General features: G+C 39.9%; 3 protein-coding genes across 3 annotated transcripts; 1 reads left to right on the top strand and 2 right to left on the bottom strand.

Moving 5' to 3' along the window:
* Window positions 1–61: 61 nt before the first annotated feature.
* On the top strand, window positions 62–2,619 carry emg1 (EMG1 N1-specific pseudouridine methyltransferase). Its single transcript, XM_004550775.6, has 5 exons — window positions 62–259; window positions 406–507; window positions 1,622–1,763; window positions 1,922–2,127; window positions 2,229–2,619. The coding sequence occupies exons 1-5, from the start codon at window positions 110–112 to the stop codon at window positions 2,340–2,342; spliced, it is 714 nt and encodes a 237-aa protein (XP_004550832.1). The 5' UTR covers window positions 62–109; the 3' UTR covers window positions 2,343–2,619.
* Window positions 2,620–2,801: 182 nt separating this feature from the next.
* On the bottom strand, window positions 2,802–5,814 carry LOC143421089 (uncharacterized). Its single transcript, XM_076890067.1, has 3 exons — window positions 5,436–5,814; window positions 4,672–4,964; window positions 2,802–4,482 (listed from the first exon to the last, which is right to left on the bottom strand). Exons 1-3 carry the CDS (start codon window positions 5,671–5,673, stop codon window positions 3,922–3,924), a joined length of 1,092 nt encoding a protein of 363 aa, XP_076746182.1. The 5' UTR covers window positions 5,674–5,814; the 3' UTR covers window positions 2,802–3,921.
* Window positions 5,815–5,894: 80 nt separating this feature from the next.
* kel (Kell metallo-endopeptidase (Kell blood group)) lies at window positions 5,895–14,581 on the bottom strand. The gene is made up of 18 exons (XM_004550766.6): window positions 14,227–14,581; window positions 13,040–13,217; window positions 12,676–12,951; window positions 12,432–12,553; window positions 11,771–11,929; window positions 11,595–11,666; window positions 11,305–11,493; window positions 10,661–10,821; window positions 10,456–10,573; window positions 10,271–10,366; window positions 10,090–10,188; window positions 9,925–10,002; window positions 8,529–8,635; window positions 8,367–8,456; window positions 8,212–8,279; window positions 7,960–8,120; window positions 7,781–7,870; window positions 5,895–7,691 (listed from the first exon to the last, which is right to left on the bottom strand). The coding sequence occupies exons 1-18, from the start codon at window positions 14,245–14,247 to the stop codon at window positions 7,545–7,547; spliced, it is 2,232 nt and encodes a 743-aa protein (XP_004550823.3). The 5' UTR covers window positions 14,248–14,581; the 3' UTR covers window positions 5,895–7,544.
* Between the last annotated feature and the right edge of the window lie 127 nt (window positions 14,582–14,708).

Here is a 14,708-nt window from a genome sequence, read left to right as displayed (position 1 = left end):
ACCTTCATAAAAACCCCACAAATGAAATTTTTATGTGCAATACACTCACCTGTGAACGCGCACCTCTGCAGTGACGTGTACTTCCTGCGACAGTCCAGAGGAAGGCATCATGGCGGCGGGTAATGGGAAGAAGCGTGGTCTTGAACATTTGGACGAATATGAACCTAAACCAGCCAAACATCTCCGCAGCCTGCACGACCGCATGGCGGAGAGGAGGCTGGTGGTTATTCTGGAGGGAGCGTCGTTAGAGACGGTGAAGGTAAGGCGCTATGGAGCTGTCTTTGCGCGTTGTTGTGATGCAACCCCTACCCGTTTTTAGTGGAAGTGACACCAACAACGATGCTTAATAATAACTTAACTTAAGGCGAGTTAATACATGCTTTTGGCTTGTTTTTCATATTTCAGGTCGGGAAAACATTTGAGCTGTTAAATTGCGACCAACACAAAAATATGATCATCAAAAGTGGAAGAGATCCCGGAAAAATAAGACCAGATATCACACATCAGGTAAACACTCATTCCTCAATAATAATGTACAGCCTTATTCGTCACTTGTGTTTGTCAGTCTGTCACAGTTAACCAGAGTGGAGTTTCATTGCATTTAAGTCATTGCAATTATGTGCTATCAAACATACTGTACATGTTTGATAGCACAGTACTGAGCATCAAGCCTGTCATTTAGTTTTATTTCTGCATTTAAAAAGTAATCTGGGGAGCAATCCTCCCCCAGTATGAATCAAAGCGCTAAAAGAGCATATTCATATCTTTTTCTCTCTTTCTTTTTTTTTGCGTAGCATGGTTTCTGGGATCTAACGCTTTCCAAAAGTCCCCTTTAGAAATAAATAGATCCTTATGATTACTTTTTAGTGCTCCTTACTCTGGTACTTATTGTATCCACAGTATTGTGGTCTTAATTCATATTAATTTGTCTTAGTCTGTGATATTTATAATCTGTGACATATTGGGGTTTTTTAATAGTTACAGAAATACAGTATCATTGACTCAACATCCCTAACATCTGGACCTGCTCAAATCCTACTACTTAGGAACTATTACAGTGTAACTGAGAGACAAAAACAAAACCAGCATGTTTCATTAGCTGACTTTTGATACTACTGCATCAGTAATATTTCACTAATCTGAATAGTGCACATATATAACAGTATAGTATGAATAAAAAGTACTAAGTAGTGTAAGAATAATATGAAGTAGTGTAAGAAGTACTTTAGGAACAAAACAACCAAAAAAACTATCAAAAATAAAAGTAGGACAACAGACATGAGCCGCTTTTGTGCGCATTTTATTGAGACAGGGATATGTACATGATTGTGAGTCAGTTGCCTTTTGTTTGTATTGTAATACCTACCTACCTGAACTTTTTATATCTTGGCCTAACACTTAATAAGGAAACTGAAAAATGAAACAAAATACTTTGCAGGCAATCTGAAACTAAATTGTAAAATTAAATTGAAATAAAAATCAATACATCAAGTCTGAAATTTAACTAGAGTGTTTTTTCTTATTTATCCTTTATGTCTGTGTTTTCTTATATAAAGCGTAGTGGCATGTTTGTGATGAAGGGCTGTATGAATGGTTTTAACTTTGAACTGTGTATTTCCAGTGTTTGCTCATGCTGATGGACAGTCCGTTGAACAGGGCGGGGCTGTTGCAGGTTTACATCCACACAGAGAAAAACGCTTTAATCGAGATCAACCCGCAGACCCGCATCCCAAGAACATTCACACGTTTCTGTGGCCTTATGGGTAAACTATAACTGTTATTTTTTCTGCATGGATAATACACATACTGATCATGCTGTAGGCATTGTACTTAAGTCTTATTCCCATGTGTTCTGGCTTTAAGTGAGCCTTCACTCCATTACTGTTCTCCTAATTCTTCTTTCTTCTCTCTACTTTCTTAGTTCAGCTGCTGCACAAGCTGAGTGTCAGGGCTGCTGATGGTCCTCAGAAGCTCCTGAGGATGATTAAAAATCCAGTGTCTGATCACCTACCTCCCGGCTGCCCTCGTATCAGCACCTCCTTCTCTTCAGGAGAGGCCGTGTGCCCACGGACTTTGGTACCAGAGGGACCAGCTGCAGTGGTGATTGGAGCATTCGCACATGGAGCGGTGAGAAATATATTGAGGCATTCTCTTTTACAGACTCTTTTAGTCTGTTACAGTTATGTCAAATACTCCTTGTGTGTTACTGATGTCTCTGTCCTTATTAGGTTAACGTGGACTACACAGAGAAGACAGTGTCCATCAGTAACTACCCCCTGTCTGCAGCACTGACCTGTGCCAAGATGTGCTCTGCCTTTGAGGAGGTGTGGGGCATCCTGTGACGGATAGAAAAGTGCTGATGCTGACTGGAAAGAGACAGTTGACTATATGGACTTTATTTCAGTGCACTAGAAATACTGGACTGAGTGTCCACTGATGCCCAGTGTTCTATCCTGCTATACACTGTCCTGTATATGTATTCGATGGCATGTGAGCACCATGTGGAAGACACATTGGTTCCTTTTCCATGCAGGAGCATGGCAGTTATTTTTATACCAGTATCAATTGCAGTTTTGATTATGGATTGTTGTAGTTACATTAAAATGTGTGACTAAATAACGACTGCTCTTGATTTGTGCAAAGTTTCACACATAGACAACCATAAACTACAAGATGGACATCGCTACTTTGATGTCACCCACTGATTATAAAGTCCTGCTTCGAAGCATCAAGATAATGTAATGAGAGACAGAATTGACTGTGAAACCACGATACCAGAAAAATACTCCCTTCTGAAATGATCACAGTTTGACAAATGACATAACATTTTATTCAACATGACCCAAGCCTCATGACTCAGCCCATAAACTCATCAAGAGTTTATTAGACTTGACCTCTAAAGACTTCAGAGGTCAAGTCTAAGAGCTGTTTTGCAATTGTCTCCTAGTGAGGTTTTTCAAGTGACGTCATGTGCACAATGCTTTTAGAGTCCATATTGGGTGTCATACAATCACCGGTTGCTAGGGACGTGTATTCTCCAACTGGCTGACAGTGGTTTCTCGAGGTTGCCGGCTCTCCCAGGATAAAATCAGTTGCAAAGAAGGTGCTGCATTAAAAGCACTTTGGTTACTAGCAGATTGCCATGGTTGCCTGCAGTTTTAGTTTATCTGCCAGCATTTGCCAACTACTAGTCTAGCAGTAGTAAAACTTGAAAGAATGCAACACGAAATGGCGAATGTTTGCCCTCAGAATAAAGTTCAGCCTCAGTGCTGCAGCCAATATATTTCAAAGGGTGCAAGTTTTACTTTGAAGGCAATAAGTTCATCACTTCCATTCAAACTGCAAAAATGTGCTGCTGATCAAAGCATTCACAAGGAGGTTTATGCTGGAAATATACCCTTTTTCCCTAACAACAGGTAATTGCCAGGGAGATCACTGACAGCCTGTAGGCCTGTGTGTCGGGTACTTTAGCAATCAATGTCCCAGAGACTGCCATCAACCTCCAACAACCACTCATAATAGGCCAGGGAATACTCATTTTTCAATCACAACTGGTGGTTGCCAGGTAGCCACAGACTGTCTCTAGGCTCGTGTGACTGAAGCCTTATTCACTTGATCCTACATTATCACCCATTTAAAATGGCAATCACATGGTTAATGATCACATGTCTGTCTGACCTCAATACATGATATTTTTGCAACCACAGGTATCGCATTCAAGTAGCATTTAAAAGAAAGACAAGTTTCCACTGAAGCTTCACTTTTCAGAACTTGTATCTGAAAACTGTCCATGTTTTATGCGATCTATGGTCTGTACAGTGAAGTGAAGAAAAAATGATATGGGAACACAAACACAACATAGAACTACGTGTATTTCAGGATGCTAAAAGGGGTTCTGTTTATTACTGTTGAAGACTCAGCCTAGCGGTAGTAGTAAGTGCCTTTCCTCGATCTCAACTTTGATTTTGGAAGCCTTCGTCTTGCTTGCTTTTTATGTCGATTTTGAACTTGGTTTGGTCGGCGTCTCCGAGTCTTTTGAGCCTTCCTCGGTACCTTTCGAACTCGTGCGCCCCTGTTTGTTGCAGGTCTGCGTTTCTTGCCAGCAGGTTTTGGTGATTTTCTTCCTTTGGTTGTCTTCCTTCTTTGTTTGTGTGATTTGGCTGCCGCTTTGCGAGTTTTGCGTGTTAGTTTGTGCGCTGTGACCGCCATTCTGCGAGGCTTGCATTTTAGTTTGGGTGATGTGACCGCCATTCTGCGAGGCTTAGGTTTTAGTTTGGGTGATCTAACTTTTCGAGGTGTTGCCCTTGTTTGGTGTGATTTGCTCTTTGGTTTGGTTTGGTTTGGCTTTAATACTCGTCTCTTTTGGTTCTCTGCTCCTTTGGGGGATTTGCTTGTTGCTGTTTTCGGAGTCAGCTTCAGCTCTGCTTTTGGCTTTGGAGTCTTCACTGGGATCGTCCTTACTTGAATTATGTCTGTCAGCTTCTATTTTTCGGGGGGTAAAAGTTAATGTGACATGAAATTGTTTTGAGAATCTCACTGTAATACTGCAACACACGGGCAAGAAAATCACTTTTTAGCCACAATGCCAATAAGCTACATGCATAACTTACACGCAGCAGTGCTGCATTTAGTTGAACTAATACCAGTTACCAAAGATTAAAGGTGCATTACCTTATGGTTGAGTCTGAATGATGCATTTCTTGTAGTTCGTACAAGTGTCTCGTTGTTAACCAGCCTCTTGGTCTCTATGTTCACTCGCCTGTTGTTCTTGGCCACATCATAGCCTCCAGCTGCCAGCATCTGTTTGAGTTCTGCCATGGAGATGCCGCCTCTGTGTTTGCACTGGGAAACCACACTGAGGATGAGCTGGGAGATGTGAGGCGAGGTTGGCTTTGCGGAATTTGTCTTGGGTGCATTTCCAGCCTCTGTTTGAATCTGATGCTTGAAAAGCCGGACGGGAGTCTCTGAAAAATCAATGAAGAAAATAACATTCAAATCACAGATCAGTGCAAACCAGTTATAGTATAGTACAAATGTCTCCATCCATTCTCACTGTTGTATTTTGTTATGAACCAGCTAAATGTTCAGCATCCTTTGTCCAGTATATCCTCTATCCTTCCTCTGCACATGTCCAAACCTTCTCAGCCTTGCCTCTATAACTTTGTCTCCAAACTGAGCTGACCCTTTTATGTACTCTAAATCTTAACATCTTCATCAACAGCTGCTAAAATGCATAGCCCCCCCACCCATTTTGAACCAGGAAAGACCCTGGAAATAAATTCTGTGTCATAGTATTATTTTTTATTGTTTGAAATCTAAAGCAGATTTAAAAATAATTAAAATCAAAGACACATAAATTCTTAATTTGTATTAATTTAGCTAGCCTCAGCAGTTGGCTGATTAGCTTAGCTTTAGCTGAACCGTCAGGGACTCACTGGGAAGAGAAGCGTTCGCCTTTCCTGTCGCCTCATCCTGGTTAGGGATAGCTCGTTTCAGTAGTCGGCCCAAACGTTTGGCTCCTGCTTTTCCGAGGCCTTTCCCAGCTGGAGTTTTAGAAGGTCTTTCTATCTGTTTTATCACCTTCAAATGTGTGTTTTCTTCTGACTTCTCGCTCGCACCATTTCCCAGTGCACTCAGCTGCGTGGAGTTTGTAACAGTGGCTTTCCTCCGCATTTTTTGAGGTTTACACACTATTTCATAATTAAGGAAGAAATCTGAAATGATGGAAACTCATCTACTGAGATTCACTGACAGGTATTGGTCAGAGTTTAAAATAGGAATGCTGATTTTGTGACATTTTGAAAAATAACAGTTCTTCAGTTGCTGGTCCAGAGCCTTAACTGAGTCAGGAAGTTATTCAAAATAATTGATGGGTCCACTCAAGTATCAATAAGTAGGTTTTTTTGACTACTTTATTTTGAGTGCATGCATTTGATGAAAATAGACATTACATGACATGTACCTATAGGCGATAAAGACAAATAAATGATAGGAACAGAAATGTTGGTGCCTCAGCTTCCCCCCACAGTGCAAAGACATCCCTGTCAGTTTAACTAGTCATTCTGAATTGAGTGTAACTATATTAGCCCTATGATGGACTGGAAGACTGTGAAGGGTATATGCTGCCTCTCATCTCATAAGAGTTGGAATTGCCTCCAGCACCCCCACCATCCTATCCTTGGATAAGCAGTTGGATGGAAAAGTACAATAAACACAAACACTGATTATCAGCAACATTGTTACTATGAACCAGATATTTTTAGTCACTGCATTTCAGGGCTCAAAAACACATGTTTGCTCACCTAAATGAAGCCAAATGAATTTTAAACCCACTTCCAATTGTAACATTCTGAAGCCAAAGTCTAACTTTTGTTCAATATATTTTGTGTGTGTGCGTGTGTGTGTGTGTGTGTGTGTGTGTGTGTGTGTGTGTGTGTGTGTTTGTGTGTAAGCAACTTTGAGCATCAACATCATGGGATAAATCCTAGTTTAAAAAGTGAAATTGCACTAGTTTAATGTCTGTGATGTAGAGCAGGGATGTCAAATGATTTTATATAAGAAAAAGAAAAAAGTGCAATTTTAAAAGTACACTTCACTTACATAATAAAGAAATGCTGCTGTAGTAAATGAAAGAAATCTCTCTAGATGATTCTTTGGGCCTAAATGATAAGAAATAAAGGTGTAAAATACATAAATTTATAACGTAATCATTTTGGTGTAGTGTGAATTGCCATGGGAGAAGAAAAGCTCTAAAATACAGTTAAAAATCTCACATTTTCCAAAGCCATTTAATGGGCTGGATTAGAGTCTTTGTTGGGCTGATTCTGGCCCCCAGGCCTTATGTTTGACACCCCTGAAGAGAAACAAGCATTGCTATCCTGATGTTTTATGTGTTTTCTAATAATAACTAGAGGAAATTTTGGGTCATCTTTCTCAGGTCATATTACCATGTGGGACAGATGGGTGCATATGGCTTCTACTAACTACATTTTGATAGGTTCATCTTCTAGCTTTGATTCCTTATGTATACAATTATGTACTTCAATTTGCAGAACTGTTTTACATTTTAAAGTTAGTGTACAGAAATCAGAAGATACGCTGCGGGTCAGGTGGGGATATTTTTCAGAATTCATGGATTTTTTTTTCACGTTTATGTTATTTATATGAAGTTTGAGCAAAGATACATTTTCCCACTCATCTCGGATGATTTTATTTTAAAATAAGAGGCCATTTTTGAATTTAACTTTTACTTTTTCCACTCAAGATGGTTAAAGTTAAATGAACAAAATCATCTTTAAGTAGGAGAACTTTGTTGTTCAATCCAATGTCCCTTTTCTGGCAACTTTCATCACTGAAAGCAAAGCTGGAAACAAGGTTTCAACAGTTTTCAAAAAATGAAAACAAACAAAACTAAACCGCTTGCGCAATTATACAACATGCAGACACAACCTAACAATTACAACAAAAGCAAATACATAAATGTGCTTTGGGTTGTAGCCTACTTATGGTAGGTACACCTTTTATGTCAAATCAGAGGAGACTGGTCAGCATGCTTGTAATGAATTCTGCTTGGTTTGAATGGAGCACTGCGGGCTTGTAGGACACAGGTTATATTTGGCACAAATGACTGTGATCAAGAAGGAGGGTTTAAAAGGCATGGAGTCACGGTATGGATCAGCTTCACAGTTAATCTGCAAATAAATCACATTACAGGGAATTACACTCGAGTGTAGCTGGGAGGAAAGCAGAAAAAGAAAAGACAGTAATGAAAGTACATCACCTGAGAAAAGGATCTAAAGAACAAGCGAGTATATGAGATTCCTGAGAGAGACGTGTCATTAGGCTGTTGCATTAGATTCTGATGATAAGCCTAAGAAAAAAAAGGCAGATAACACGAAGACATGTAAACTTGATCTCATCCTTAAAAACAGACACTAAAGCCTGACAATGGATCCTCACCTGCAGCGCTACCTGCAGTGCAGTATACTGCACCCACACCTCCTGTTGCTGTGCTGCTGACAGCGGAAACCCTCCACCTCTGCCTGCCTTTTCTGACACTGTGAGGTAGTGAGTCCACACACATTCACCCACAGCATTCACGGTCTTACTTTGAGACGAAACTGCAGAGATAAATATACATAATATTACTAACAAAAGCAAAATGTATTTTTTGTGTAGTAAATGAAGAAGAGGAAAGTGAATCTCTCTTACTGTCAGGCAGAAGCAGGTGGAGGATATCTTTAGCAACAAGGAAACCAGCTGCACCATAATTAATGGCTCTGTTTACAGAAGAAGTCCAATGCTGGAATTATTTGAAAAATACAATGGAAGGCATTTAATAGTTATTGAGTGAGTGTATGTGTTACCTAGGATAGGTTGGATGGAAAAGTGGAGGTACAAACATTCCCAAGGGAAAGAGGAGCTTTTTACCAAAGAGAAATGGTGTGACAGACAGTCTAAAAGAAAAGTGAAAAGATTAATGCACACTCCAGATTATTGGCAGCTATCAGCTTTAAGCTGACACTTACATATCAATATCCTCAGGCTCGGTGATCAGGACTTCAATGCGTTTCTTCTGCCGCAGGGATAGAAGCTGGACATAGTTGGAGAAGAAGTTTTGGTTGCTGACTATCATCTGAAATTATAGATATTTGAAGGTCAGTGGTTTGGCTTTATTTCTACACTTTTTAATCCTTATTTTCCAAAACCAGTGATGTCAACATAGTATTTAAAAGTTGAGATTCGTGGTAACAGTTTTACCATTAGTTTAATGTCATTATTGCGGCATTAACAGATTTTCTATATGATAAATAAACATTCAATTAAATTTAGTTTTATTTATATAGCAGCAAATCACAACAACAGTTGCCTCAAGGCGCTTTATATTGTAAGGTAAATACCTTACAATAATACAAAGAAAACAAAGAAAATGCACCTCCACACTGAGGCCTCTATAAGGCTTAACCCCAAATTTAGCATTAAAAAGGCTCCATTTCTTTGGAGACTTGGGTTCAGAGAGGAATTCTTGTTCTTGGAGATCTATGTGACGGGGGACACAGTTTCAGCTGCCACAGAGACAGTTTTTGAAATATTTGCAGCTATTCTAAGTCTACATCTACTCCTCATGATCTTTGGATCTCCCTCCACACCTGCTTTAACTATAGGCTATCTCACCTATGTTGGGAAAGTCTTTGAGGGAAATTGTGAGGTCCCTAAATATTATTCAGTGCTTGTAAAACACATGGATAAAGGGCTCACCACCCTGCAACGAGCCTGGGAAACTGACCTTAGTGTAGCGCTTACTGATCAGGAATCTACAGAGTATTAAAAAGATGTCCAGGGAACTTAGAACAAGACTAACTTAGTTCAAACTACTACACCGAATTTAGTGGTCACCAACAGATTATGCAGGGCGAACCTCATACAGACCCCCGAATGCTGGAAATGTCCGACTGGGGTGGGCACATTGACCCACATGATTTGCAGCTGTCCTAAATCACCAAATTTTTGGACAGAGATTCACAAATTTGTTTAATCCCTTTTTGCCAACACTATTAAATCTAGGGAATCCATCACCCTTCAAAAATCTTCCACCTAATGTTGCCGAACAGGTGCAGACTGCATTGATGTTGGGGCGTAAGCTCATTATTTTCCAGTGGAGGGCCCTTTCCACACCACCTGTCACTCTGTGGTATAATAAAACTAAAAACTAATAGAACTAGGGAGGCTGGCTCGACTCTCATACAGGCTACTGAATTAAGTGGCGAATTTTCACCTGAAGTGAGATCCAAACAGATCAAATTAAAACTTAGATGGACATTGGGATCCTAAAGAGTTCTCTCTGACAGCACTGAGTGAGATATAGTTTAAGTCCCACATAGATAAATGCCATCAAGACATTAAACCAAGAGGTTTTTGATGTACCTCCGAAAAAAGCAGGTCAAGCTTGGCTTCACTAGAGGGCTCCTTTGTAGTCCATAGTTTTGGAATTGCAGAATCAACCTGCAGAATCGTTAAACAAATATCAAACTTAAAAATCGTTCGTTTCTGAAGAAATTAAAAAAAGAAAACAAATTCTTCACTCGTTACCTTTTCCATGACAAGCTGACGAGATGTCTGATCTGTCCACTCAAACTCATTTAGTTTGGACTTGAAGGAGTGAAAAACACTTTGAATAATCTTCTCTGCCTATTGGAGAGTTAAATGACAGATTATCAGACAGAACCTTTTCTCTCTATTGAATTCATTAGGTCTCAAGATGTCTCCTCACCTCCTTCTGTGCTGTCACTTTACTGAGAAGATGTGTGAGAACTGAATCAAATCCTCTCTCAGTTTCCAGCACACAGTGTTTCCAGCGAGGAGCTTCCTGGTGGAAAGCCAAAATATAAAGATATTACAGTAACCAATCAATTCACAGATCCAGTTTTTCTTTCCTCTGTAGCATATTCGGCTAACCTCTTCACTGTTACCCAAAGCCATAGAAAAGTTCTTTGCTGTTTCAAAAAATCTGGAGTCCATGGCAGGCATCAGGGTGTGCAGCAGATTGAGGACCATAAAAGTATGAAGGGGAGCGCTGAGTGGAAACAAATGACCCAGCAACAAAGATAAGCATAAAAAAGAGAAAGGATGTGCTTGTCATTTTTATGTCACTTTACAGTACCTGTTGCTCAGTTCAGGCTTGTTCTGCCATTTGATGATGGTGTTGGACATCTGCACGATGTAGGGTAAGTTATGCAGAAGGACATCGTCATCTGCGCTGAGGGGCAGGGGATGGAAAGCAGCCTGGAGGCAGCCCAACCAATCAATAGCAGGGGCTTGTCTCTGTAGGGACATTTCCATATAAAAAATACTGTTATCACATGTATCCAGACAACAGGTACTCAAAGTGTTGTTGTTGTTTTTTAAATTAAATGTATTTATTGTTTAATTTCAGTTTAAGTGTGAGCATTGTGATTCTCTGCCTCTATGTGCTCGCTAAGTGATGGACTGGTGACCTCTGCAGGGTATTAAGGTGTTTAGAACATACAAAAACTTGACTCAAGTTAATGTGGACCAAATATCACTAAACACATGCACTATAGCATCCTTTCTGTACAGTCCTATTTATGTATTTGCATTTTTGCTAAAATATAGTTGTCATTGTTTTTCTAGTTAATTTGTAGGTACGTTTTACTAACTAATAGTACGTACAGTATAATGGTATCATCTGTAATTGATTTAGGTAAAACTTCTGTCTCTGCAGTATGCACCGACATTGCTTCTATCAGAAGAGCAGCACAGCACAAAGAAACATAAATCCTTTACCTGTAGCTCTTTGATGGTCATGTGCTGGTAGAGCTGTCCTTTGGACAGGCGAGAGTCCAGGGGTGAAGATGCCACAGCAAGCTGAGAGGACAGAGAGACGAAAGAGCCCACATGGATCAAGCTGCTGCTCTTCGGGGCACCCAGCAGGTTGAGGTATTGCTGACACGAGGCCAAGAAAGGACGTAGAGTCTAGATAAAAGAGACAGGACAAAAGGAAAGGCCTTAGTTGGATGGATAAATGTTTTTGTATTCATTTAAAGACATTTCCTGAATCAACAAGGATACTCAACCTCAGTTTTAGCTCTAGACTTCTCTGTCTTGCTGTTCCATTCAATTGGGATCAACAAATCAGGTTGATCAATCTGTTGGCAAAGAGGAGACTTGATTTAAAGCAAAAACACAAAGCTTACATTGCTCTGGCAGCTCTCAGAGCAGCAAAACCTAAATCATCTTAATTCATACTAGCCTGTATGTATTTTTTGTTAATCCCACGTGCTGCTTCATAAGGGTCTTTGCCCACATAGATGTTGAAGAATGGAAAGGTATTGTAGTCTCTCATTAGCAATCCCAAGGTGGTGTTGAAATCAGTCTGATTCCACTGCCCCGATACGGCCCAGCCTCCCAGCTGTGTACGGAGAAGATACAGTGAAACAATATTAGTAGATGAAATTGGGGGAAAAAATGTAACCAAACAGTTTGGAGTCTCCTGAACCCAAAGGGGATGTTTTTAAACTGATTGATTCTTCTGGGCAGCAGATATTGAGTGTTAAACAAGCAATCTCTGTCATTTTAGAAGGTGGACTTTGCAAAATTTGGTCAAATTACAAATTGACTAATCATTTTAGATCTTGTAGAACTACAAAGGAGACAATTCGGCTAAACTGTTTGTTTTTCTTTTTGACCTCAACTAAGGTTATGACAGTGATTCATGTAGTTACAGCACCTCCTGTAGGCCAACAGGCATCATTAAAAAACTGGTGATGGTTTCTGTTTGTTTTTTAAAATTTAATGGGATACTGTTCATAATGGTAATTTAAGTAATTAAGTCTTATGAGCACATATGATAACCAATGTAAGCTTAAGTGTGATTTGAAGAGCTTGCTATGTTTGGAATATGAGTATCATACTTTCTTTATGAGTGAGAGGAAGGGGTCTGCGCCAGCAGTTTCTATAGATTTTGTATCCAGACAGGAATTGTAGAATCCTTTAGTCTTCTGCACTGCTGAACTATTCATCCCGCTGTCTGTTTCTGACATACAGATCCGGAAAAAAAGGAAACTATTTAGATCATTTGTTAAGGTAGCATGAAATGAGGAGTCACACACAAGAGAGGACATTTAAAAAAAATTCCCACTGAATACAGACTCATACCTAAAATCTTCTTGAGATACTGCAGCAACACAGCTTTTCTGCTCAGTGTTTTATTCTCTCTTAGTCCTCCGTCTTCCTGCTTTGACTGCACAGACTTTCTTTGGTTTTCTGCATGTAAAGTAAAACCATGACTTCTTTGTCGCCTTTCACTGTCCAGCAAAAGTCTGTCTGATCCACATGTGAACAGAAAGTAATCACAGGGTTGCGTGAAGGGATCAGCAGATGTGGAGAGACGGGCTGAAGCCCACTGACAGGCAGGAGAGAGACACGGAGTAACTGCAGGAAAGAGTGAGACAAAAGTCAGACAAAATGGCAGAATTGTGAATTCATTGTCTCGTATTGGTGTGTTTTTCTGAACTCCTACCAGTGTGGAAATGGTGAGCCAGATGGTTGATTAGTCCCACCATGCCAGCAAGTAAGATGCAGCTTAAGAGGAAAAGTAGCCATTTTCGATGTTTCATCCACACTGGTTTTACTCGGTGCTCGATGTTAGAGTATGACATATGCAGTCGCTGTCGGTCAGACTCGAGTTGTTGCAGGATCTGGTGGGGATAATGAGTGAGCAGTTGCAGTAGAGGGGAAGGCTGAACCCTCCCAGGTTCTGGATGCAGCTAAATAGACAGATGTATCTCTCAGGTGCTGTGTCAGATCTTTTGTAACCTGCTTGTCCAGTTTTAGAAAGTCTTTTAGGATACCCTGGACACCATGCCAATATATATCAAGTCTTTGTCTAATAGCCCTCCTGCAATCATCTTGTTAATAGAAAAATTACTGCTTTATCCCTGTGAATTCTCTGACATTTGTTGTGGCTTTAACTATAGAAATGGGAACATACTTTGTTTTTTTCAGCAGGCTATTAAGGAAATGGGCCATTTGCTAGGTTGCCTCTTTTATGCTTGAGTGATTTCTCGGCCAATGTTAAGTGACTTAAATAAAAGAAAAAGAAGCATTGCTCTGAAAATGACAGGTACAAGGACTGGAATGAAAATAAGTAAAAAAAAAAAAAAAAAAAGAGCAGCCAATGGCCAAAGACAGACCTTCAGAAAGCCTGGAGAACTATTGCTCAAGACCACTATAAATAATTAAAAGGAAGTTTTTGCCCTTGGAAACAAAATATAAAACAAGGAAGAGTGACTCATTTTCGCTAATGTGTGCTAAATTTTAAGTGGTTTTAAAATAACTTTAAAAATACTTGCTTATACCTGTAGACATTCAATAGCGCAGCTGAAGTGATTTTTATTTTTCTACGTAAAAACTACTTTTAACAGTAACAATGCGTGATCAAGAGCTACACATGACATGAAATTCATTAGGTGGGCATGTATGTCAACTTAATGAGTTTCATGTAATTTATTTAAGCACAATCTTTTGCACAGAGCAGTTTAAGTCTAATTTGCAGAGACTGCAGACTTCACCCTTTCAAAGTCACATTCTTTAAATATTATATTTCTTAGGCACAGTGACTCGGCCTTGTTTCCAGCAGTTACAACATACACATTAGCCTAAAACAGCTTGGTAACAACATAACCAACTTTGTTATTGAGATCTTACCTCAAGCTCTGTTTCACTCATTCTTGACTTGTGTTTTCCCAGCGTGTTACATCCTCTTTTACATGTCTACCGCCTCCTGTCCCCCCCCGTCAAATAGCTGTCATCTCAGCTATCTCTTTTCATCAGTCACTTCTCTCCTCATCTGACACTGATAAAAACCACTCTGCAGGCTGCGACTCACTCTTCTCATCAAGCAAATGCTGTGGTTCTTCTAAGCAGACAGGATGTTTTGGGATTTGTGAACTACAGTGACACCATGAATAACTCCTGTGTGTAGTGGTAAAAGCTTTAGAACAAGGCAGGTAGTGGTAAGTTGAGTCTAGTACCTTGCTTATGCTTATTCGTTGCTGCATCGGATTGGAACGGGGTGAATAGTTCTTCCTGGAAAGAACGCTTAAATGCATACGCACACAGGTCTGCTGTCGTCATTATCAGCGCAACATATGGCTGTTTACAACTGATAGAGCAGTCAAACTCTAGCA

Source organism: Maylandia zebra, linkage group LG11, assembly GCF_041146795.1.
Source record: "Maylandia zebra isolate NMK-2024a linkage group LG11, Mzebra_GT3a, whole genome shotgun sequence".
NCBI classification, from domain to species: domain Eukaryota; kingdom Metazoa; phylum Chordata; class Actinopteri; order Cichliformes; family Cichlidae; genus Maylandia; species Maylandia zebra.
This window is presented reverse-complemented; position numbering and strand designations above follow the sequence as displayed.

Excerpts from the sequence above, each read along its gene's own strand:
- LOC143421089 (XM_076890067.1), bottom strand. The coding sequence starts at position 5,673 with ATGCGGAGGAAAGCCACTGTTACAAACTCCACGCAGCTGAGTGCACTG. Across the intron at positions 4,965-5,435 it reads GGCGAACGCTTCTCTTCCCA|AGACTCCCGTCCGGCTTTTC; the intron begins GTGAGTCCCTGA and ends TTGATTTTTCAG. Across the intron at positions 4,483-4,671 it reads CATTCAGACTCAACCATAAG|AAGCTGACAGACATAATTCA; the intron begins GTAATGCACCTT and ends CCCGAAAAATAG.
- kel (XM_004550766.6), bottom strand. The coding sequence starts at position 14,247 with ATGAGTGAAACAGAGCTTGAG. Across the intron at positions 11,930-12,431 it reads TCCTCTCACTCATAAAGAAA|CTGGGAGGCTGGGCCGTATC; the intron begins GTATGATACTCA and ends CTCCGTACACAG. Across the intron at positions 11,667-11,770 it reads TTAACAAAAAATACATACAG|ATTGATCAACCTGATTTGTT; the intron begins GCTAGTATGAAT and ends CTTTGCCAACAG.
- emg1 (XM_004550775.6), top strand. The coding sequence starts at position 110 with ATGGCGGCGGGTAATGGGAAGAAGCGTGGTCTTGAACATTTGGACGAA. Across the intron at positions 260-405 it reads CGTCGTTAGAGACGGTGAAG|GTCGGGAAAACATTTGAGCT; the intron begins GTAAGGCGCTAT and ends TTCATATTTCAG. Across the intron at positions 508-1,621 it reads GACCAGATATCACACATCAG|TGTTTGCTCATGCTGATGGA; the intron begins GTAAACACTCAT and ends GTGTATTTCCAG.